Raw genomic sequence first — 24,626 nt, forward strand, 5'->3', positions numbered from 1 at the left:
TAGGTTTAGCAAGGTAAAAATATATAATTTCAACATATAAAAATCAATAGTATTTCTGTATATTAGAAATGAACATACACAAGTACAATTTAAAACACAACACCAAATACTTGGCTACCATCTCTCAAAAACACCAAATATTAACAACAAACCTAATAAAACATACATGGGACTTCTAGATTAAAAGATTTTATAAAACACAGAAAAAAAAGATCTAAATTTTATGCAAGTTTAACACAATTCCTGTAGACAGGATTATTCTAAAGTTTATAGAAACGAGAATAACTAAATCCCAATTTTGAAAAAGATTCAAACATAAGGAAATCACTGATTTCATGATTACATAACTACATTTAGACGCTATGGGACTGGCAGAGGGAAACACAAATGGATCGCTCAAACAGAATGAGCCCAATACAAGTACAGCCAATAGAGTTTTTACAAATGTGCAAAAGCAATCAAATGGAGAAAGGCGATCTTTTCAACAAATGGTACTAAAGCAAATAAAGGAACCTGACCTAAACTTCAAACCTTATTGTATAAATCAACTCATCGTGGATTTAAATGCATAAAATTTTGGAGAAAAAAAGATGAAATATTTTTAAGACCTAGAACTTGATGAAGAGTTCTCAAACTTCAAAAACATGAGGCACAAAAGAACAAAAATTGATAAACTAAACTTCATCAAAATTATAAAATTTTACTGTAAGACTCTATTTAAGAGGATGAAAGGACCAGCTAGAGATTGGGAGAAAATACCTTAAAATCACATATTTGACAGAGGAGTCACATTTAGAATATATTAAGAACTCTCAAAACTCAACAGTAAGAACCAAAAAATCTAATTAGCAAATGGGCAAAAGACATGAAGAAACATTTTACAGAAGAGGAGAAAGGGATGGTATATAAGAATTTGAAAAGATGTTCAATATCAGCAACCATGAGGTTGTGTAGTTGTGTAGTTCGAGTTCATGCAAAATAAGACTGCATGAACTCAAACTACACAACTAGTAGAAGAGAAAATAGAATTCTAAATGTTGATGAAGATGCAAAGAAACTGGATTGCTCCTTCACTGCTGCAAATGTAAAATGGTTCAGCCATTCTGAAAAATCTTTTAACAGTTTCTTGAAAATCTAAATATATACTTCCCAGATAATCCAACAATTACACTTCTGGCATTTATCCCAGAGATATGAAAACTGTGTTCAAACAAAAATCTACACATGGCTGTCCATAGAAGATTTAGATGTAACATGAAAAACCAGGAAGAACAAATGTATCCTACAACAGATGGTTAAATGAACTGTGATACATCCATACCACTGAACACTATCAGCAATAAAAAGGAACCTAGATTACTGGGAACAACATGGATGATTCTCCAGGTCACTATAGTGAGTGAAAAAAAAAATTTTTAAAAAATCATATACTATATGATTCTATTTATGAACCATTCTTGAAATGACAATATAGAGATAGAGAACAGATTAGTGACTAACAGCACTCAGGGTTTTGGGGGAAAGAATATGTGGTAGTAGACTGGTTCTGTCCTTGGCAGTGGTAGTTACACAAACCTACAATGAGGAACTAGAAGATTTTGATATTATACTATAGATATGTAACATATAAATAATGAGAAAATCAAGTGAGGGATATACAGGATCTTTGCAAATTCTTGTGAATCCATAATTATATAAGGAAGTACATAAATTTTTCAAAATCTTGGGGGACACATTAAGAAAAAAACATCAACAACAAAATGAAGACAGGGAAAGCTGATGGCTTCCAGACTTCTTTATCACTGTATTACTGTTACTTAAAAAAAAAAAAAGCACAAGATACTCTAACTATAAAAATGTTAGGTATTGCTTGAGTTTGAAGATACTGATGAGTCACGCACTCTAGGTATAGACTTCTCAAAGCACCCTGGTCAGCTTTAGCATACTTCAATAGGCTACCAGTGAGAGGATAAATTGGTCCAAACTATATGGTCAACAAACGTATCAATACCCTAACAAAGTTGCAAATGTTTTTACCCTCTGGTCCAGCAATATAGTTTTATCCAGCATTTTTTAAATGAAACAGAATACGAAAAGGAAGCAACTGAGTACAGGATGCCTAGTAATGGTATTGTTTAAGATACCTGCAGACAGTATTGTTTCAGATGTTTATGAGTACATATATGTATACTGGATGAGAATGCAGAGTTTTTGGTGGTATTAACAACTGAACTCAGGGCCTCCCACATGCTAGGTAAGCTCTCTATCCCTGAGCTACTTCCCCAGCCCACATAAAATAAATTTCTTACTATAGGTTGCCATCAAAGAAGCTTAGAAGCTGCCATTTCAGCTTCAAAAAGAAAACCTGAGGCAAAGGTGAAATGCTGACACTGAGAAGGGAGCATATAATGCCAGACTAGGAGGAGAGTGTGAACTGGGCATGGTGGCACACACCTATAATCCAAGTTACTTGAGAGACTGAGGAAGAAAGGTCACAAATATAAGTCAGCCTGGGCAACTTTGCCAGATTCTCTCAAAAGAAAAGAGTTGGGGATGTGGATCAGTGGTAGAATGCTTGCCTAGAATCCATGAGGACCTGGGTTTGATCCCCAGCCCTGCCCACACCCGCAAAAAAGAAAGCGAGTCGGAGAGGTAATTAATTGGCACACTCAGAACATATATTCAAATTCCCATCATCTTTCCCCTTTTCCTCCTGAAACTGTTAGTTGTTTCTAATTGTTAATTGTTTGCTGTAGGTTAGCGCCTATAGCAAACTTGTCAACGAAGACTTTTCAGTCTTCTCAACTTAAAATTGTAACCCTGCTCGAATGAACTAAATAACTATTTCACCCCAAAATACACATGGTGAAATCTTAATCCTCAAAGCAATGGTATTAGGAGATGGGCTGGTGGGAGGTAATTAAAATGAGGCTGGCATCCTTATGAATGGGACTAGTGTCCTTATAAAAGAGATCCCAGAAAGCCCTCTAGACCCATTTTAGTCATTGGACACAGAGAAGATGGCTGTCAAGGAAGCAGGCTTTTTACCAAACATCAACTCTATTATCACCTTATCTTGCACTTTCTTCTCTCCAGAACTGTATGAAATGTTTGTTGTTTAAGCCACATAGTCTGTTGGTATTTTTGTTACAGCAACTCAGAATGATTAAGACACCAGTCCTCTCCCCAATACACTCATATATTCCAATTCCTGACACCTTGATTTGGTTTTCTCCTCAGTGCTAATGCCTATGAAGCATATATTTAACTTGGCTTCTCAGTGCCTGGCTCTTAGCAGATACTCAATAAGTACTTGTTAAAGAAAAAAAATCCACTATTGAAAGTATACTCAAAAACCATAAAGCATACTTGCGAGAAAATAAAGGCCTAAGTGAATAGAGAAGTATGCTGTATTCATGGATCAAGAATGGAGCAAATGAAACTTCCATACATGCTGAAGGGAATGTGAAGTGGTACCGCCACTTCAGAGAACAGTGTGTCATTGTCTTATAAAGTTAGACACAATTATCAAGAAAATCAGTAAATCTATTTGCCCAAATGAAATGAAAATACATGTCCACAAATGCTTGGAAGTTTCGTTCATACTAGTTAAAACCTAGAAAGCAACACAAATGTCCATTAACTGACAACTGGATAATCAAATTGTACCATATTCCATATAATAGAAAGTTGTTCAGCAATAAAGAGACAACTATTAACATAAGATCATTAAGTGAAAGACAGACCTAGAAGGCCACATGCTGCCTTTCATTTATGTTGCAGTGCAGAAAAGTCAAAACTGCACTAATAGAAAAGGAATTAGTGGTTGCCAGGGAAGAGAGAACTTTTCCAGGTGATAAAAATTTTCTGTTTTGAGATATGATAAATTGTGGTATAAAGGTGTATTAAGAATTGTAATGCAAAAATAAATAAATAAATTATTTTTTAAAAAGTTCCATCCATTTTTCTGGAAAAAAAAATTCTGTTTTTTGGTCATGGTGGTAGTAATAAGAAAGTGTGTATAGTTATCAAACTCAACCCGTATACTACAATTGGGTACATTTTAAGATATGTAATGATATTTTAATGGAGCCAATTTTTAAAAACTATACATCAAAAACTAAAATCCAACAACATAGTACCTAAATAACACTATATAAAACAAAATAATTCATAACAATTGACTATTTCGTGCACTTTTAAAAATGGGAAGTTATTCATATCAAGGTAAGAAGGACAGCTCACAGCAGACTATTCTTGCTAGGAACAACTTGAAAAGCAAAATGAATTATTTTTTTAAAATCACATTTTTTAAGATTGTAGAGAGCTGTAGAAGCCATGGGGACAAAAAAGCTTGAAACTCAAGAGAGGGAATCTTTTAAAGATGTTCAGATAATCAGCATTTGTCTTCTTTTTTTTTTTAACGGTGGGTATTTTCTGATTGTGGGCTGTTAGGTTTAAATATGAAGTGTCCCCCCAAAAGCTCACAGGGAGAAAATGCACGAATTTACAGAGGTAAAATGATTAGATTCTATGAGGTACAACCTGATCAGTGTATTAATCCATTGATATGGATTAACTAGGCACTAACCATAGGCAGGTAGGATGTGGCTGGAGGAAATAGGTCACTGGGGGTGTGCATTTGGGGCTTATATTTTGTCCCTGGTGAGTGGAGCTCTTTCGTTGCCTCCTGGTTGTCATCTCAGCTGCGTTCCTCCACCATGCCCTTTTACCATGATATTCTGCCACACATGGGGGCCAGAGCTATGCAATCAGCTGACCATGAACTGAACCTCTGAAATTGTGAGCCAAAATAAACTCTTCCTCCTTAAAGTTGTTCTTGTCAGGTCTTTTGGTCACAGTGACACAAAACAGACTAAAACATGGGCTCAGGTCAGAGGCTGATAGTTTAGTCTTAGTCTGTGCAGAATATTTCTGCTGATGAATAGAAAAGCTAGGAGAGCTTCTGATATTTAAGCTGGGCCAGACTATTAAAATTAGGAGACTGCAAGAATTTTAAGTTCACAGTCATTATTTTCCTCAGGACATTTGCTTAATTTTAAAACTATACAAGGGCTAGCGTGGTGGTGTGCACCTGTATTCCCAGCTACTTGGGAGGCTAAGGCAAGAGGATTATGAGTTCAGGATCAGCCCAGGCAACCTAGTAAGACCCTGTCTCTTACAAAACTTTTTAAGGGGGTTTGGAGGAGGTGGGCAGCTCAGTTATAGAGCTCATGTTTGCTTGATCCCTAGCAGTACAAACAAAACAAAAATTGTACAAGAGGCTGAATAGTTAACTGAAAAACTTTGAAAAGCATAGTGAAATTTACCACCTTTGTATTATTAAAAGCATAAAGACTGTCAAATTTTAAATTGAAAGCCCTGGAATGTAACATCAAACTACTAAAATAGCAACCCAGCCTCCTTGTAATTTAAGGTGATCAGCTTCCCTATTTCATCGGCCTAGAAGAAAAGGTAAATATACTCTAGCAGAAATACCATGTCTGGCGTTCATTCAAAAAGAATAAAGCATAAACAAAATAACCAACTTGGCCTAACTGACATTTATAAAACATTCCACCCAACAAGAACAGAATACATGTTCTTTTCTATTGCATTAGAAACATTTACCAAGACAGGCCATATTCTGGGCTATAAAATAAATGTCAATAAATTTAAAAGAATCTCATGCAATGGAATTAAAGTAACAGATCTCTGTAAAAGTCCTCACATATTCATAAACTAAATAACACACTTACAAATAATCCACAGATCTAAGAAAACAGCCCAGTAGCATAGTGGTGTGTATCTGTAGTCCCAGCTACTAAGGAGGTAAAAAAGGGAGGAGGGCAGAATCTCTGAGGCCATGGATTAGAGGCCAACCTTGGAAATAGAGAGACCCCCAACTCAAAAAGGCAGGGGTGGGGCCGGGAGGGATTCTTAAGTATCTTAAACTGAAAATGAAACAATATATCAAAACTTGTGAACAATTGGAATAAGGATTGAAGCATGTTTATATTATAAAGGAAAAGAAGGTCACAAATCAATGCCCTCAGCTCCCATCTTAAGATACTAGGGAGGGACAAATTAACCCCCCAAAAAGCTGAAGAAAGCAAATAATAAAGATCAGAATAGCCAGGCATTGTGGGGCACTCCTGTAATACCAGGCACTCATGAGGTTGAGGTAGGATGATGACAAGTGTGAGATCAGTCTGGGCACTCAGCATGACCCCGTCTCAAAATAAAAGATGATAAATGCTGGGGATGTACCTCAATGGTAGAGCAGTCCTGGGTTCAATCCCCATTACAACAAAAAAATAATAACAATTTTAAGAGAGTAGAAATAAGGAAATTAAAAAACTAGAGGAAGTCAGTTAAACTAAAAGCTAACTCTTGAGAATTTCAATAAAATAAATCTCTAGCCAGACTGATAAAGAGAAAAAGAAGACCCAAATCACCTGTAACAAGAGTAATATTAAATCTCTACAGGTTATACATAAATGAGACTATTTTCTATAAATATTAAAAGAAAAACGACAGAATATTATAAACAACTTTATGCAAGTAAATTCAGTGACTTCAATGAAATGGACAAGTTCCTTAAAAATCTTAACAGGCTTTTAAGACACAATCATACAACACATGACCAATAACCAGCAAAGACACAATAGAAGCGACCGATAATGATGGGGATGATGAAATTAATAGGCAAGCATTTAGATAACTATAACTAATATGTTCAAGGGAATTTAAAAATCTATAAAGTAGAATCAAGTGAAGTTTCTAGAACTCAAAAAATTACACTGTAAAATTAAGACCACAATATATTGATTTAAATAAAAGAGAAGATAGTTTTGGAATACTGGACAATAGGCCAATAGAAGATATCAAAACTGAAATATAGAAATTAAAACAAAATTTTTTGAGACAAGTAGAATATGGTAACTAGAAAAATGCATTACAATTAAACCCCCCAAAAGAAGAAAAGAAGTAACATTTAAAAAGGTAATAACAGAATTTTCCAAACTAGAAAGCATTAAGCTACAGATTTTAAAAACTAATATATTGCAACATACTTATAAAAGAAAAGCACACCTCAATACATAATAGCCAAAGTGCAATAAAACTAAGAAAGTTTCAAAAGTAGCCAAAAAAACACCAGACACACTATTCCCCACAGTAATACTGCTGACACATTACTCTCAACAAGATAGGTAGCTAATTTCAAGGGGAAACAAGGAAGCCAGAAAGCAAGGAGACATTTTTAAAAGGCTGAAAGTTAATTACCATTTTATAAATTTATATCTAGTGAAAATATCCTTCAAATAAAGAGCACTGGAAAAGGTAATATGAGCAAAAACTGTCCAAAACCCATACTAATAGTATGTGGGAGTTTAATATGTGTATAAATAAAATGCAGAAAAATAACAATGCAAAAAAGTTGGAACAGGGGCTGGGGATGTGGCTCACGCAGTAGCGCGCTCGCCTGGCATGCGTGCGGCCCGAGTTCGATCCTCAGCACCACATACAAACAAAGATGTTGTGTCCGCCGAAAACTAAAAAAAAAATATTAAAAAAAATTCTCCCTCTCTCTAAAAAAAAAAAAAGGTTGGAACAGGAATTAAAGAAGAACTGGAATCACTGGGAAGTGTAAAGACAGTAATTTGCAATACATTTTTAAGGATTCTTGACTTTATCTCTGGAATAATCACTAAAGATAAACTAAAAATATGTAACAAGTTAATAAAATGAAAAAAAATTGAATAAAATAATTTGATTGTGACACAAAAGGAAGCAAAAAAGAAAAATAAAAATTCAAAACAGATGACTCAAAGAGAAAAGCTATTTTCAAGAGAAAATAGATATGACCTTAAAGTTAATGGCAGACAGCAGGGAATGTATGGGTAAGCAAAATTGCTCTTCATGGCCAGGGAAGTGAGAAAGAGGAAGAGACTGAGATCCCATAATATCCTTTATGGGCACACCCATAATAACCTCAAGACCTTCCATTAAGCCCCACCAATTCCCAAGACCACTGCCGTGGGGAGCACATCTTTACCACACAGACCTTTGGGGAACAATTACATTAATATTTCTTTTATTTCTCTTCTTCCTTATATAATTTTTGCATTTCTAGTGGAACTATCTGATAAGTTGCAAAATAAAATTTTAAGTCCTACCTTTTTTCATTTTAATTTGTAGGGATGTTTTTCCTAAATAACTTCTAATTATCTCAAAGAAAATTTTACTTTTAAACATAGGCGACAACCAGTCATCAATTTGTGAATCAAAACTTTACTTGCCAAAGCTTTTTTAAAGAAATATGCAACACTATTTATCTTGGAAACATGTTCTAGTGACACTTTTATTATTCTTAATTACATAAAAAGGTCATGTTCCCCCAAGCTCACTATGTAAAAATAAACTCTAAACAACTTATTGGCAAGAAAAAAAGAAAAGAGTATGGTTGGTACACACTATGAAAATAACAGAAATAGTGAATAAATATTTGTTTTTAAGTTATTTCCATTGTTATATTATTTAATTCACATAATACTATGAACTTCACACAATCTCATGAATTAATATTATCTTCACTTTTTTTTTTTTTTGGAGGCAGGATCTCACTGTGTGCCAGGGCTAGTCTCAAACTCATGAACTCAAGTTTTCTTTCCATCTCAGACTCTTAAGTCCTAGGACTACAGATCTCATCACTGTGACCAGCTACTCTACTCTTAATTAAGAAACAGAGGTACAAGAGCTGACATAATTTGTGCCTGGTCATATACCCAATATTTGGTAGAAACAAGATCTGAATGCCAAACAGGTTAGTTACAGAACTGGGCACTCTTAACCACTACACCATACTATAAATATAAGTAAGCAAAACACCTTGTTAAAGTAGTTTGCAGACTTTGCTATCAAATTTCAGGTATTAAATAAGAAGCAACTCTATTCAGAATAAAACCAAGTATTTTAACAATCTAGTCAGTCACTTAGAGAAAACAAACATCTAAAAACTTCCCAGTTTCTTGATAAAAGCTTTTAAAAAGGCAGTGACTATCAAAAATAATATTTATTAAAGCATTTGAAAGTGTACAATTCCCAAATTAGACAACCCATTACAACTATTGTATTTATCTTTAAGATCATATCTATTTCCTCTTGAAAAGAATTTAGGGTAACAGTCTTCTTAATTTAAACTGTAAGATGTAGTATACATTAATATTTATGTCTTGGAGTTGAATGAAATGTCAAGATCTCCTGTGAAAAACTAATGTCCACTATGTGAACAAAAAAGAACTATTCCTTGGTATTTATATTTTTTATTTAAGGAAGTGTTTTTGGACCAATAAAATTCTCCACTGAACTTAAGACTATTATAAGAAATGTTACAGCTCAAATTTTAACTGGGCAGACTGCTTCACAGATTGCCATGCTACTTAGAAGGCTTGTATAAGAATATTAGTATCCAAATGATTTATACTGATGAAACACAGAGTTAATTTAATGCATTCAAAGCAAAAGATGTTTTAGAGAGAAAACATATCATCACAAAAATCTTGGATTAGGGGCTGGGGATGTAGCTGGGGATGTAGCACTTGCCTAACATGCTCCAGGTCCTGGGTTCAATTCCCTGTAAAACACACACACACACACACACAATCTTGGATTCACTTCATTATTGCGGGTCATTAGTAGATAATTTATTATATACTTAAGGCATTTTTCCCCAACCAATACACAAAATTTCAGCTAGACAAACCTGTCCAGCAACTCAGGAGGCTGAGGAGTAAGATCACAAGTTTGAGTACAGCCTGGGCAACTTAAGAAGACCATGTTCAAAACAAAACATAAAAAGGGGCTAGGGATGTAGCTCATTGGTAGTGCACCACTGGGTTCAATCCCCAGTACCATAAAAGAAAAATAAAAAATCATGTAGAAAAATAGTGACATGAAAATATGTTGATTAGGGGCTGGGATTGTGGCTCAGCAGTACAGCGCTCGTCTAGCAAGTGCAAGGCTCTGGGTTTGATCCTCAGCACCACATATAAATAAATAAATAAATAAATAAATAAATAAATAAATAAAGGTATTGTGTCCAACTACTTCTAAAAAATAAAAAATATACATTGATTAACAGTTAATAGAAAAATTTGCACTATAGTGGATGCACTACAGGCCTGTACCATCCTGCATCTTTAACTGTATATATACTTACATAATGGCTCAACAAAATGCAATAAAGAAGATAGTCCAAAAGACTAACAACGGCTTCTCTTGATGATAAGATTTCCAATGATACTTTTAAAATTCAAACTGTGTTTTTTTAGTGTTTCCCAAGTTTTCTACTGAAATATACTATTGTTATAATTAAGGGAGGACATTAAGAAAATCAACTATTTGCATGAAATCATATTTTAACATAAATAATAAATTCTTAGCTAGGTAAATATTTTAACCTTCATTGGTACAATTCCCATTTATGTGTGTTTTCTTTTTAATACAAAAACCTTTGAACATGAACCTGTATTTTCATTTTCCACTATTTGTAGTGAGAATTTAAATGTAAATTACTTGAAGAATTTTTGTCTTAATATTTGACCTTAGTTTTTGAAAAGCAAATAGTAAATTGTATCCAACAGTGCAGACTTTAAAAATCAAAGACATTTCATAAAAATTTGCTTTTTATAAGTGATTTTTTTCTGGAGACTTCTAAGTCTTAAAATAATAAGCAGAACTGGTGATGTAATTCAGTTTGTAGAATGCTTGCCTAACATGCAGGAAAGCCCTGGATTCAAACTCTAGAACCATAAAAATGATAATAATAAGCAAAATTACTTCTCTATGAAATATACAAATAAAATAAAAACTCGGTTAAACTTTATTTATCAGAATGAGTTTAGGTAATTCAACATTTGCATAATAAAAAAACACTGAGAAAAACAGGAATCTCTTCACTTAATTCATGGAAAATACACAGAGCAGGGCTATTAACAAATGGTGGTAAAAGAACCTATCAATATAAATGTCTGGGGCTGGGTTTGTGACTCAGTGGCAGAGCACTTGCCTGGCATGTGTCTGAGTTCGATCCTCAGCACCACATATAAATAAAAAAATAAAAAATAAACGTACATCAACAACTAAAAAATATTTTTAAAAAATATATACATATATATCATATAGTGAAACAGTCGATCAGAAAGGATAAATTTCTCTGACACTTGAAAGCATTCTACAAATAATTTATCTAATTCCATCCGGAATTTTAGACTCAGAAGAGGAGAAAATATAATGTCCGATGGTATAATGCCAACAAGAAACAATACTTCAAAAAATATTTTCACTTTATGTAACCACAAAAACTAGAAGGAAACAGACACATACAAAAAAAGTTTTGCTATAATGTGGAACTAATTTTCTCCCCATGATGATGTTTTTATTAAAATATTAACAGAAAATAGGCATCTTATTTGACATAGTACCAGAAGTAAAAATGTGAGGAGAAAATGATATAGGACAAAACAACTTTTTAAAAAATACTAACATTGCCTGACACATTTGATGATAGACAACAATTAACTGTAGTATTAGATTTCCCAATTTAATATTTCTAACAATTCTGAAATCTAAAGATTACAGACTAATATAATTAATGACCAAATAAAACAAGTGTCTCTTTCCAGTGGGAATGCTTTAAAAAAAAAAAATACTATTCAAATAGCCACCAGTCTCACAGATACCTCCTATAATGTTACAACTTAACTCCTTAACATCAAGAGCTAAGATATGAACTTTTTAAGTCTGTTCTATTCTTTCTTTCCTATTTAAAAGGTTGAGGTAGAATATTCTCCCTCAAAATCCACACCCACTAAACACAAACAAATCAAAAGGCTGGCAATAATCTCAGCCTTAAAAACTTTGTATTTTTTTCTTTTTTCTTTTTTTTTATTAGCTGCTCAAGACAATACAATGATCTTCATGTATCATACATTTGATTCAAATAGGGTATGAATTCTCATTTTTCCACGTGTACAGATTGCAGGATCACACTGGTTATACATCCATGTGTATACATACAGCAATCCTAGTGTCAGTTGTATTCTGCTGCCCTCCCTATTCCCCCTTCCCCTCCCCTCCCCTCCCCTCTCTCTACCCATTCTACTGTGACACTTAACTCTCTTTTTTTTTCCCTTCCCCCTCACACCATCATATATGTATTTTGTGTAACAATGAGGGTCTCCTTCCATCTTTGGTGCAATTCCCCTTCTCCCTCCCACCTCTCTTGCTTGTTTAGTGGTAATCTTCTTCTCATGCTCTTCCTCCCTACTCTGTTTTGAGTCACCTCCCTTATATCAGAGAAGACATTCGGCATTTGTTTTTTAGGGATTAGCTAACTTCACTTAGCAAAATCTGCTCTAGTGCCATCCATTTCCCTGCAAATGCCATGATTTTGTTTTTTTAGTGCTGAGTAATATTCCATTGTGTGTAAATGCCACATTTTTTAATCCATTCATCTATTGAAGGGCATTTGGGTTGGATCCACAATCTAGCTATTGTGAATTGTGCTGCTATGAACATTGATGTAGCTGTGTCCCTGTAGTATGCTCTTTTTAGGTCTTTTGTTTTTTGTTTTTTTTTTTTTTTTTTTTTTTTCAAAAGAAACGAACTTTATTTTTTGAACCACACAGGCCAAACAAAACAGCTCCTCAGGAAAAAACCCTCAGAGCCCAACTGCCACCACAGGCTTCCCACAAGCCTCTCCCACAAACACAAGCCTCACCACCTCCCACAATCCTCCTGCTCTTGAGGCCGATTGGCTGGGTCACGTGGGCGGAGCCCAAAAAAGCCCCCCAGTGAGCAGCTCCATAGTCTGAAAGGGCGGGGAAAGAGCCCAATGAGCATCACCTCAGAGGAGCCAATCAGCTAGAAGTTGCTGGGCCGCTGTGAGCCAATCATCAGCTGGCAGTCTGAAAGTTTGCTGGGGCCCTTTCGGCTGTGGCTCCCAACATCCCACCACTTGATTTATTTTTATTTTTTTTTTTTTTTTACATTTTTTTTATTGGTTGTTCACAACATTACAAAGCTCTTGACATATTATATTTCATACATTAGATTGACATGGGTTATGAACTCCCAATTTTACCCCAAATGCAGATTGCAGAATCACGTCAGTTACACATCCACAATTTTACATAATGCCATATTACTGACTGTTGTATTCTGCTACCTTTCCTATCCCCTACTATCCCCCCTCCCCTCCCCTCCCATCTTCTCTCTCTACCCCATCTACTGTAATTCATTTCTCTCTTTGTTTATTTTCCCATTCCCCTCACAACCTCTTATATGTATAGCCGAGAAGGGGAATAGCTGGGTCAAAAAGTGGTTCCATTCCCAGCTTTCCAAGGAATCTCCATACTGCCCTCCAAATTGGCTGCACCAATTTGCAATCCCACCAGCAATGTACAAGTGTACCTTTTTCTTCTAAAATATCTTTTCAAATCTTGTTTTACTATGAATGTGCATGCTTTTTAATCTTATTAGAATAATTCACTGAACTCAACTGTACTGCAGAGTCAATTGTACGGCACCTTTCTATGTACCCTACATAGTTGTAAGTAATAGTTTTAATATTTTGAATTTTCTGCAATCTCTATCATCTGAAAAGTTTCAAATAACTTGGAACTTCTTTGTAACTTGGTTTAAAAAAAAAAAAAAAACAAGAAGGAGGTAGGTTCTGTGAGAGTGGAAGGGTTGGGTACTACTTATCTGTTGTCAGTTAAGCATAAACCAAACTAAAGAAGTCTCTAAAAGTTGAACTCCAAAGAGTCCTATTAAAAAAAAAAAAAAAAAAAAATCATGGAATCTAAGTCTTCATGCTGACTTCAGTCTACTTGAGTTCAATCTATACAGATAAACCTCACATCAGTTTGATTTCCCTGCAAACTACAAATACTTCCAAATCGACTGGCCCCTCACCAGTAAAAAGATGAGTATCCAAAGGGGTTTATCACATATTAAACTTTCTGACATACTCCAGGTCATTTCCCTGTCCTGTAGGTAGGAAAGAAAAAAAAAAAAAAAAAAGTCCAGAATAGAGACAAACTGGCAGAACAAACCAAGAACACACCAATTCAGTTTGCAAGATTAAAAAAGGATATATCTGTAAATAAAAAGAACCTAGGATTATACCAAAAAGATAACAGTGATTGTTTCCAAAGAAAGATGTGAGACAGAAATGGAAACGTATAAAGAGGGTTTTTGCTTATTATAAATACACTATATTGTTTTAATTTTTCATAAGGGTCACTTCTGTAATTTTAAAAATCAAATTTTGAAATGTTATTTCATTTGTTAAAAAGATTGAAAAGATCTACATACACGGAGTTCAAATGAAAAGCGTCATTCTGTACTACTGTGGCTACTATCCTAGCCTACAAAATAAAAAAGATTATTATTACTAAAGATGCACACAGCAACTGTTAAACCACCTCTATTAACTACTTTGACTATATAATATTAAGTCACAGAGAGAGTTTGAGTAGGCCCTCCCTAAAATTATATCCACTCTGACAACCTTGTTTTTCAGTCTTAACTTCATTAAAAAGGTGAGACTGGCAAAACTAAAAAATCATTAACACAATGCTTAGAATAATTCATAGCCAACATAACATTGCTTCTCAGTTTTATTTCTCATAAGAAATAAATACGCCTGTGTGTATATGTGAGCACACACACACTCTCACACATAAATTTATATTTCACTGCAATTCATAACTGATTTCCTTAAGGCAAAGAAAAGTTTTCCAACCTGAAAAGCACCCTAATTTAGACAATTAAATTTATTAACATTTTATTATCATTACAATGGAGTGTTCAAATTTTGAAGTCAATAAAAGCAAAACTTTATACAACTCTAACTCCTAAAAAAAAAAGGGGTAACACAAACTCTACTCTGAAGAAAGCAGCATAACCCAACTGTTGTGCCAAAGGTAAACATGGTTATTAATTACCTTAACAAGGCAAATCAACATCTCTAAAACTTTTTTTTTGTCTCAGTTTTTTTTATTTTAACACTAAGAAAAACCATATGGAAATTGGCCAAAATCACCATCAATTAGGCAACAAAAACCACCTAAATTATTTCAAGGTGGAGTTTTGTTTAACCTGGTTAACATAGTCCCAAAATTTTAAAACTCTAGACATACACATGGTACATCTATATCCCACCTTTCCTATCATTATTAGTTTTCTGGTATCCTCCTAGTTACTCTATTAATAGGAGAACAAATGCAAGTTTAGGCTGTTATTACAACTCACCCAACACATAAAAGAGCACATTGTTCTACAACTTGGTTTTTGGGTTTTTGTTGTTGTTGTTTTTGTTTTGTTTTGTTTTGTTTTTGCTCTATGACAAAATTTTGAGATCTTTCCACGTCAGTGCACAGAAAGTTTCCTCATTCTTTTTCCATAGTTGATTGTGACTAGTTCTACCACATTTTCAGTCTGCCTTCTTCAGGCTAACCTTTAATGACATTCTGTTCGGCCCAATACTTAACACAAGAATTAGTTTCCTTCCTCGAAGGAGATTTTAAAACAAACCAGATTTGAGGTGTCGTTTTGAGGGATGTTTCAGAAAAAGCCATTCATTCTATAAATCGCATCTTTTTTAAAAGAATGTTAATTTCCAAACAGGTAGGAGGAGAGAAATAATTCCACAAGTCTCTCCGCTGATCACTTAAAGCAATCTTAAAGTGAAATTACCTTTACTTTGATTTGGGGGATCAGCGTACTAGTCAAATCAAAATGACTGTAAAAGTTTCTTCTTGTGCTTTTCTTTCACTGTAAGAGAAAGAAAACATTTTTTTAAGAAGGCTAGAAAGCCTACTAAGCCTGACATTCTAACAGCGAAAAACCACAGCCCGACTTATCTGTCATCTGCCAGGTCAGAGGCCAGGGCTTTCATCTTTCAGGATTCTACCGTCTATTCTCAACAGAACGACTTCCACGCCAAAGAAAAACACTCTCCCGAAAATACACTGCGGCTCTACGTGTTAGAGATTACACACCAGCGGCCGGAGCGCCGGGACCATCTCCAGGGAAGCCAGCTTCGCAGGCGGAAAGGGATCCAGAAACGCCAGCCGCCGCGGCAAATCGGAGCTCGAGGCGCCCGTCAGGGCAGAAGGGAAGCCCGGCGCCGCGCCCTCCAGCCGCGCGCAGCTCAAGTCCGACGCCCCGCGCCGCGCGCTCCCCAGGGACCGAGCCCCGGAACCACGACCACTAACGGAACCAGCCCACCGGCGGCGGCACCAGCCGCTCGGACGGCGGACGGCGACGCGCGGCCGGGGCGCCAGGAGGGCGGGGGTTCCCCGGAGGAGCTGGCCGCCCCAGCGCCCCATTGGGCGCCGCTCCAAACGTGCCCGAGTGGTGACAGGAATAAAAGTGGGTCACAAGGCCTAGCGGGTCCCGGGCGAAAGCCCTCTCGGCACCAGGCTAGCTTTCCCGGACGCACGGCCGCTGGAACCGGCTGGAACCCGGTCACCCTCCGGTCACCGGGGCCCGCCGCGCACCCCAATCCCGCCCCTGCCCCGCAGGTAACCCCAGCTGCCCCCGAAGCTCCGAGGCCCCCGAGGGCCTCCGCCCCAACTCCCGGGAAGAGGCACGCTAAGCAAGACGCAAAACTTGGGCTTCAGCTCCCGCCTTCCCCTCCTTGGCCGCCGCCCCCCGGCCCCACACACCGCCCCCCGCTCCCTCCCCTTCCCCGCGCCCTCACCGTGTGGCTTGCGGCGGCTCCGGCTGCTTCCCTCCCCCACCCAAGACTCAGGCTGCGGCTACTCGGAACCGCCAACCGGCTGCGTCCAGGAGACACCGTGGCTCCCAGCGCCTGCAGCACCTGGGGCTGCGAGTGGCGCCCCCACCCACCCCCCAAAATTCACCGCTACTGCCGCCCGCTCCTCCTCCCCCTCCCTCCCTTCCCCTCCTCCACCGGCACCGGCAGGACGCATGCGCCACCGGGACAAGCCAACCGGTGGACGTCAGGCCCAGGCCCACCCGGTGGGGCGCCACTCACCGGGTGCGCGCACGCGGCGGCGGCCAGATTTACTTCGCGCTCTCGCTGCCCGGGGTTTCCTTTTTTAAAGCGGTAGCCGCAAGAGAAGTCCGTGATTGCGCTCCCTCCCGGCGCATGCGTTGTCAGTGACCCCCGGGTTCCGCGGTCAGCCGAGGCTCTGCGTTCGCCCCTCCCCTCGCGCTCGCTTTCCCGGCGCGTCTCGGTGCGCATGCGACTTGCCCCGTTAGACAGCGCGGAGCTGCGCCAGGGAATCCCGGGCGCCCGAGACTCCCGCTCCCTCGGGCCGTGCTTGTACGCGCTCTGTGGTCGCCCAAGGAAACCGGGATCTCCCGGCGCCCCCTTCCCTGAGCCACCCGGGAGGGCACCGGTTATGGAAAGCCTGGGAGGCGGGACCGGGGAGCTTTAGCGGTAGGTCGGGGCTTCCTTGACTTTCACCATGGATGCTGGGCAAGGAGGTGAAGAAATAGCCTCCTGACGGGTAAGAGATCCAGAGGCCAGAAAGGGGATGCTCTCTTCCTCGAACAGCAGAGCTTTGCTGACGCCAGGCTAGGCGTTTCCAGTGTTGGGTGGACACGCCTCAGCACTCTGATTTCCTCTCCTGGAGGTTGCGAAGATTCCTGGACCACCAGTGACCCTGGAGGCGCGCGTCTTACTGGAGGAGTGCTTCTTACTGGCTGGTGGTTGGGCTGGGGAGACAGGACCGGCACCTTCAGCCGCAGCAGTGGGGCAAGAGGTCTGGATGTATTTGCTCATTTGCAGTTTCCCCGCTGGCCTTTTAGTGAAAACCAAGTGACAGTATAATGGAAGACTTGGGTGCAGGGATGGGGAGGTGGACACGCAAAGAGGATGGTCGGGGATCGTAATTTGCTCTGGTTTGTTTTGTTTTTTTTTTTTTTTTTTTTTTTTTTTTTTTTTGGTTAGAACAGCGTGTGAGTATTTACAGCTTACCTGGGGAGAGAGGTGAAATTACTTCCCCTGATGCTTGAAATACAATTGGTCCACGTGAAAAAAAAAAAAAAAAAAAAAAACATCAGAGTCGAAGAACTTAATCCAGATCCCTGATCTTTCACCTGAGCATTTTTCTTTGGGAAGTGGAAAAGCATGATTTATTAATTACTCCATTTAGTAGAAGAAATTTTAATAGACGTTTCTGTTTGTTCCGCATTCACTCCCATTCTGATAATTTCATTTGGAGAACTATCCTCCCTCTACCCAGTCCATATGGTCTGGAAAGGACATCAGGGGGAAGATATATTTGAGTTGATATTGGATGTTACCTCTTTTCCAGTGGATCTGAATCTGGAAGAATGGAGGACTGGAGCCAGCTTTTCATGCATGATTAATGAGAAAGTACCCTGGGGCGGGGGCGGGGGTGGTGCAGATTCAAAGATGGATATTTGGCCTAAAGTCATGTTTGATGTCACGGAAACCATTGTAAACTAGGTTGCTCTGGCAATTTCAATTAAAATAATAAATTCTTGGATGTGTTTTATTGCTAGAACCAGTGACAAGTTTTCTGTCACCCTCAAGAGTCCTAATACTGTTAGGTAGCAAGAGAATAATACTGATGAAATAGGTTGCAGCCAGACAAGAGAGTTTAAATGTTTCTAGAGTCTGATGTTTGGATTTTATCCTGAAGACAGTGATTACTCTTCATATTTCACATCCTCTAGAATACATATTTCAAAAATACCTTTGCCCTTTTTAGTGGCTTCATTGTCCTCTTAGTCACCAGAATCAAACTATGTTCATCTGACTCCTCCCTTTTTCATATTCTGTGTTTAATTATTTACAAGACCTGTTGATAATCTCGTTTTTCTGCTCAGTCCTCTGCCACTGCTCATATATTTCCCATAGTTCAGTTCAAAACTCCTTTCTCCCCATATTTTTTCCCAGAAAAAAGTTATTCCTAATGGTTTTTCCAACTTCCCCACTCCTGTTTCCATTAAACAAAAATACTGTCTCATGGTTTCATAGATCCTAAATTAATGTCCTCCAGCCTAAACACAATTTTTTGCGCAATTCAGATATTCTGTTCACTCCATGTATGCCTTGCTATCACTTAAACTAATCATTTCCAACTCTTTTCAACTTACTTCCCTGTTATTCTTTAATTTCTTCATCTGTAAAATGAGGATAATAAGTCCATCTCATGAGATAATTGGAAGGGGGGGGCATGTATAATGATACCTGGCACATACGAAATCCATTAAAGTGTTCGCCATTTTTTTTAATCAATGATTTTTTTCTATAATTCCCTTATCTCCTTTGCTCAGATTCTTCCTCTATCTCCTATGTTCCATCAGTCACAAATTGTGTCTATTCTTTTATAGTACCTCTCTCATCCGTCCTGTCAATGACATTCCTAGTGTTACCAGCACCATTTAGAGTGAATTGGAAAATAAGAAGCTTAAGATATGCATAATGGAAAACAAAAGTAATTTCTTTTTAATGTATGGTTTAGTCAATTACTCATATTCTTTCTAGTTCCATTAAAATATAGGGAAGTAGAAGATATTGTGGACTTCATAGTCAAAGTTTAGGCTTAAATCCTGACTAAAACTTCCTAAGCTGAGGGACACTGAGCAAGTAATTCCTCTGAGTGTCAGGGTTCTTATCTATAAGTTGTGAGAATAAACATTTCAGAGAATTATCTCTTGGGTGTTGAAGATGGTGGTTGTAGATCTTTACAATTTGTTGTTGGAACCCTAGAAAAGGTTAAAATGACTCAAAACTTTTTAACTCCAGCCTACACCTCTCCTTTGGGTTCCATACACATATGTCCAATGACCTACTTGATGTCTCTTCTTAGGCATTTCAGATATCATAGATACCCCCTTCAATTTGTTCTCTACCAAGCAACAAGAATATTGCTTTTGGAGCTGAGATTGTGGCTCAGCAGTAGAGCGCTTGCCTAGCATGTTCAAGGCCCTGGGTTCCATCCTCAGCACCTCATAAAAATAAATAAAGATATTGTGTCCAACTAAAACTAAAAAATATTTTTTAGTTTTAGTTGGACACAATATCTTTATTTATTTTTATGAGGTGCTGAGGATGGAACCCAGTGCCTCACACATGCTAGGCGAGCATGCTACCACTTAAGCCACATCCCCAGCCCCCCCAAAATAAATATTTTTTAAAAAATAATGTTACTTTGAATATATAAGTGGAATGACATTATGTTTCTTTTTAATATCCTTTTATCATTCATTTCCCATTTCATCCAGACTGTAATCGTGACCATTATACCATTTGGATCTGGCCCCTGCCTAGTTCTCCAATCTCATATCCTATAATTTTCTCCCTTTTCTGTAACACCCACCCAGAAACTTCTTTTTAATTCCTTACTAATCTCTCTGCTCCCAGGCTTTAGTACCTGTCATTCCATTGCCTGACCTACCACCCCACCTTATCTCATGGCTGGCGCCTCACCATTTATATCTCAAAGATACAACTACTGTTAAAGTAGATCTCCCACCTCCCTATTCAGTACCCACAGAAAATCTCTTTTATTTGTCCACTATTTACCCCATAAAACTTTTTTTAATTACATGTATTTAATACTTGTTTTCTTATTTATTAACCATCATTCATATTACCACATGATAAGTAGGAAAAGAACTATTTGTTTTGTTAACTACTTATGCAGCATCCATTCCAATGCCCGGGGTAATGAATAATTCAATGAATGAAATGATACGTAAACATACTTTTTAGAATCATCTTTGCATTCCAAATTATGATTGTGCGCAGACTGTTGTCAAGAGGTAGCCTTGGGCTGGGACCATGGCTCAGTGGCAGAGCGCTTGCTAGCACATATGAGGGTATGAGGCACTGGGTTCCATCCTTAGCACCACATAAACAAATAACAAAGGCATGCTGTCCATCTACAAGTACAATTTTTTTTTAATTTAAAAAAAGAGGTAGCCTTAGTAATGCATATGAAAGGAGAGGTAAAAAAATTTTTAAATAAAAAGGAGAGGTAAACTGAAATCTGCGAAATTTGATGTAACAATAATACTGCACTGACAACTGAGTATTTGAGCACCCACAAGAATATGTAATACTATAAAATAACTTACACCTGTATAAGATGCTGAGTAAAGTCCAAAGTAAAACTAAACCTATCATAGCCAAAACTTCCAACTCCACACTCTCAACCATATAAGCACAATGTTTGGGAAGAGGAGGAACTTCAAATCACTAAAACTGTGTCTTCTTAGGATTCTGGTAAGTATTGTGGCTTTTCCTTTTTATACCCCATCCCACACCAACTTAAGTGAAAAAGTTTCCAAAAGAATCTGCTAGAGAAACTGGAGGCAATTGTAGACAGGAAAATGTTATCTCATCCACTAGCAGATTGGTGGATATTGCCCTATATTTACCTGAACATGGGAAGAAAGACTTTGAGAGAAATGGCTGACCAGGGAGTGGGCTAAAGTAAAACAATCTGCACTTCCACCAATGGGCAAGAGAAGGATATGTAAATTTCTCACGGATCAACTGATATCATGTAGTAAGTGCTGTATAGGTTTGAACCATCTTGACATTTATGGGGAAAGGAAATTCCAGCAGCAAGAAGCTATATATACCTTTGGGGGAGAAAGCAAAAAGATTAGAAGAGACAGGGCCAATTTTGATCCATCTCCCAGGATGAGTGAGGGCGTACAGTCGGAGGCTGCCTCAGTTTCTAGGAGAACTCAATGTACAATTCATGGAAGAGTGAGCATTTGCAATATGGATTGTATATTTATCCTTTTTCTCCTTCCCAGTTCTCAGCATGAGGGGGAAAGAAAAGAGAACTGATTAAAAACAGTTCTTAGCCAGGTGTAGTGGCAAATGCCTGTGATCCCAGCTGCTCAGGAGACTGAAGCAGGAGGATCATGAGTTCAAAACCAGCTCCAGCAACTTGGCAAGGCCCTAAGCAACTTAGGGAGACCTGTCTACATAAAATACAACAAAGGGGGCTGGGGTTGTAGCTCAGTGGTAGAACTCTTGCCTGGCACATATGAAGCATTGGGTTCAATCCTCAGCATCACATAAAAAATTAAAAATAAATAAATAAGATATTCTGTTCACCTACAGCATATATATATATATATATATATATATATATATATATATATATATATATATATATATGAAACAAAGGGCTGGGGATGTGGCTCAGTGGTTAAGTGCCTGGCATTCCATCCCAGGTACCAGAAGAAACAAACAACAACAACAACAAATTCTTTTCATCTTCAGAGTTCCTTGAGTCATAAATTCAGCCAGAGAATCTTTGGCTTATAACCAAGATTGGACTTTGAAACTGAATGGACTTAATAATCTAGAATGTGCGCAAAGACTTAAAGAACATGTTCAAACTGAATTTAAGGGATTTTCTGCCTGGTGCTTCTTAAATTTTAACATACGTGCCAGTCACCTGGGGATCTCATTAAAATGAAGATTCTGACTCAAGTTTCTAGGAGACGGGACCAGAGATTGTGCATTTCTAACAAGTTCCCTGGGCTCATTCTAGCTAAGACCACACTTGACACACAAGGCACTATAAAGTCTGGACAGGAGTTTCAGTAGAGCAGTTGGCAAGAATAGATAAAAATATTAGACTGAAAAATATGAAATACCCACTTCTGTAGGTCAAAAATGGTTGAATATTATTGGCCATTTAAACCTCTTAAGTAAGTCTCTACTGATTCAAATAAAAATTTGTTTAATACAATGGAGATCTATTTTCCCCACATCCTGACAAAGATTTATATCCTACTTTAATGAGAATGTGTCAATGAAGAAGTGTATGGAAGTAGCAGTAAGCTATGTTGGTAGGCATGAATCCTTGCTAGAAGAATGTATGTGTGCATATGGCAGAAGAGCAGGGCTGGAATAGCAACCAGTCCTGACATCCTATAATTTTAAGATTTTTACAAATGTTAAGGTCTTTAAAACCTTGTGGATAAAAACTTCTGCTTGGTGGATCTTAGTTAAGAGGGAAATATGCACTTTTTATTTCAGCTTTCCTGTTAATTTATTCTTTATCTATTACATTTAGGGAGACATTTTGCACCTGTTTCAACTGGAAGAGAATATAATGTTCATATTTATATGTATTAGGTGGCATTAGAATTACAATGTAACTTTATCATAATATGCCTCTTCCTTTCATTTCTACCACTGTTTTATCATGAATATGAATTTATCTATCAGTTTTAAGAAGTTTTGGTAGTCTAGGGGCTATGGTTGTGGCTCAGCAGTAGAGCACTCACCTAGCGGGTGCAAGGCCGTGGGTTCAATCCTCAGCACCACATAAAAATAAATAAATAAAACAAAGATATTGTGTCCAACTACAATTTATTTTTTTTTTAAATGTAGTTTTGGTAGTCTACATTTTCTCACAAACATAATAAGTTTGTAAGTGATATTTTGGAAGTGATATTCATTATTACACCAAGATAAGACATTGTGCTGGTCTTCTTCCATGTCCTAATACTATTTACTCATGATGTTTTCTTCTGTGATTACTATTAAAACACAGATTAGTCCCACAGAACATTCTTCTCACCTCCCCATCTCAGGATTTAGAAACTTACATGTCATAGTACTGCTCTAAGTTTAATTATTAGCGAGAATCTTAGTAATTTTCTAACTTAATAGCAGAACTATTCAAAGCAATAATAAGTGGGGATATTTTTTTAAGAGAGAGGGGAGAGAGAGAGAGAATTTTTAATATTTATTTTTAGTTTTCGGCTGACACAATATCTTTGTTTGTATGTGGTGCTGAGGATCGAACCCGGGCCACACGCATGCCAGGCGAGCGCGCTACCACTTGAGCCACATCCCCAGCCCAAGTGGGGATATTTTTTACATACTTTTCAGAGGACTTAAATTGCATTATCCTATTCAGTGGTTTATTTTTTAAATAGGTAAGAGATTTCATAGAAAAAGCATATAATTATAAATTTAAGAATCGTTACCCAGGGCCCATAAATAATAGATCTAAAAATATGTTGACTGACCTAAATGAAATTTCTTTCTTTCTTGACCTGGATTGAACTCAGGGGCACTCAACCACTGAGCCACATCCAGCCTTATTTTTTGTATTTTATTTAGAGACAGGGTCTCACTGAGTTGCTTAGCACCTTGCTGTTGCTGAGGCTGGCTTTGAACTCATGATCCTCCTGCCTCAGCCTCCTGAGCCTCTGGGATTACAGGCCTGTGTCACCACACCCAGCTAAATGAAATTTCTTAATTTTTTCATAGGTCGCTTTTGAAGTGAATAGGCAACACAAGAATTTGTAATCTTTGTCTTTTTTTTTTCCCAACAGGGGTCAGAAAAAGAATAACCATGGAAAAATACCAAGAGGTTAGTAGAAATTCTTATTTGTCAGAAAGAATGAATATTCTAAAATACCAGAAAATTTTTGAATTGACATATAAGCTATAGTTCTAACATAAAAAATGAAAATAAATATATACATTCTCTAATCTCTCATTATAAAGGCAGGAGTAAATAAAGCATTCGGTATACATATACTTTAAAGCAATTTATTAAATATTT

The 24,626-nt window shown here is 37.5% G+C and overlaps 2 protein-coding genes across 13 annotated transcripts in view; one reads left to right on the plus strand and one right to left on the minus strand.

Annotated features, from left to right (window-relative positions):
• Window positions 1-17,817, minus strand: part of CLOCK (clock circadian regulator) — a 112,994-nt gene extending 95,177 nt beyond the window's left edge. For 7 of the 12 annotated variants that reach the window (XM_081304620.1, XM_081304617.1, XM_081304611.1 and 4 more), the window contains exons 1-2: window positions 17,072-17,817; window positions 15,766-15,843 (exon numbers count right to left, since the gene is read on the minus strand). The gene's annotated coding sequence lies outside the window, so the exon portion shown is untranslated. Of the gene's footprint in view, window positions 1-15,765; window positions 15,844-16,070; window positions 16,206-16,774; window positions 16,985-17,071 lie in introns of those variants that run through there. The other 5 variants (XM_081304613.1, XM_081304616.1, XM_081304615.1 and 2 more) reach the window with 3 other exon arrangements.
• On the plus strand, window positions 363-18,558 carry LOC308654656 (uncharacterized protein; the record flags this gene model as incomplete). The annotated part of the gene is made up of 5 exons (XM_081304342.1): window positions 363-491; window positions 15,999-16,595; window positions 17,676-17,804; window positions 17,998-18,031; window positions 18,360-18,558. 5 exons carry the CDS (start codon window positions 363-365, stop codon window positions 18,512-18,514), a joined length of 1,044 nt encoding a protein of 347 aa, XP_081160468.1. The 3' UTR covers window positions 18,515-18,558.
• Window positions 18,559-24,626: the final 6,068 nt, after the last annotated feature.

The sequence above is a fragment of the Spermophilus citellus genome (assembly GCF_964194105.1).
Source record: "Spermophilus citellus genome assembly, chromosome: 8".
Classification (NCBI taxonomy): Eukaryota; Metazoa; Chordata; class Mammalia; order Rodentia; family Sciuridae; genus Spermophilus; species Spermophilus citellus.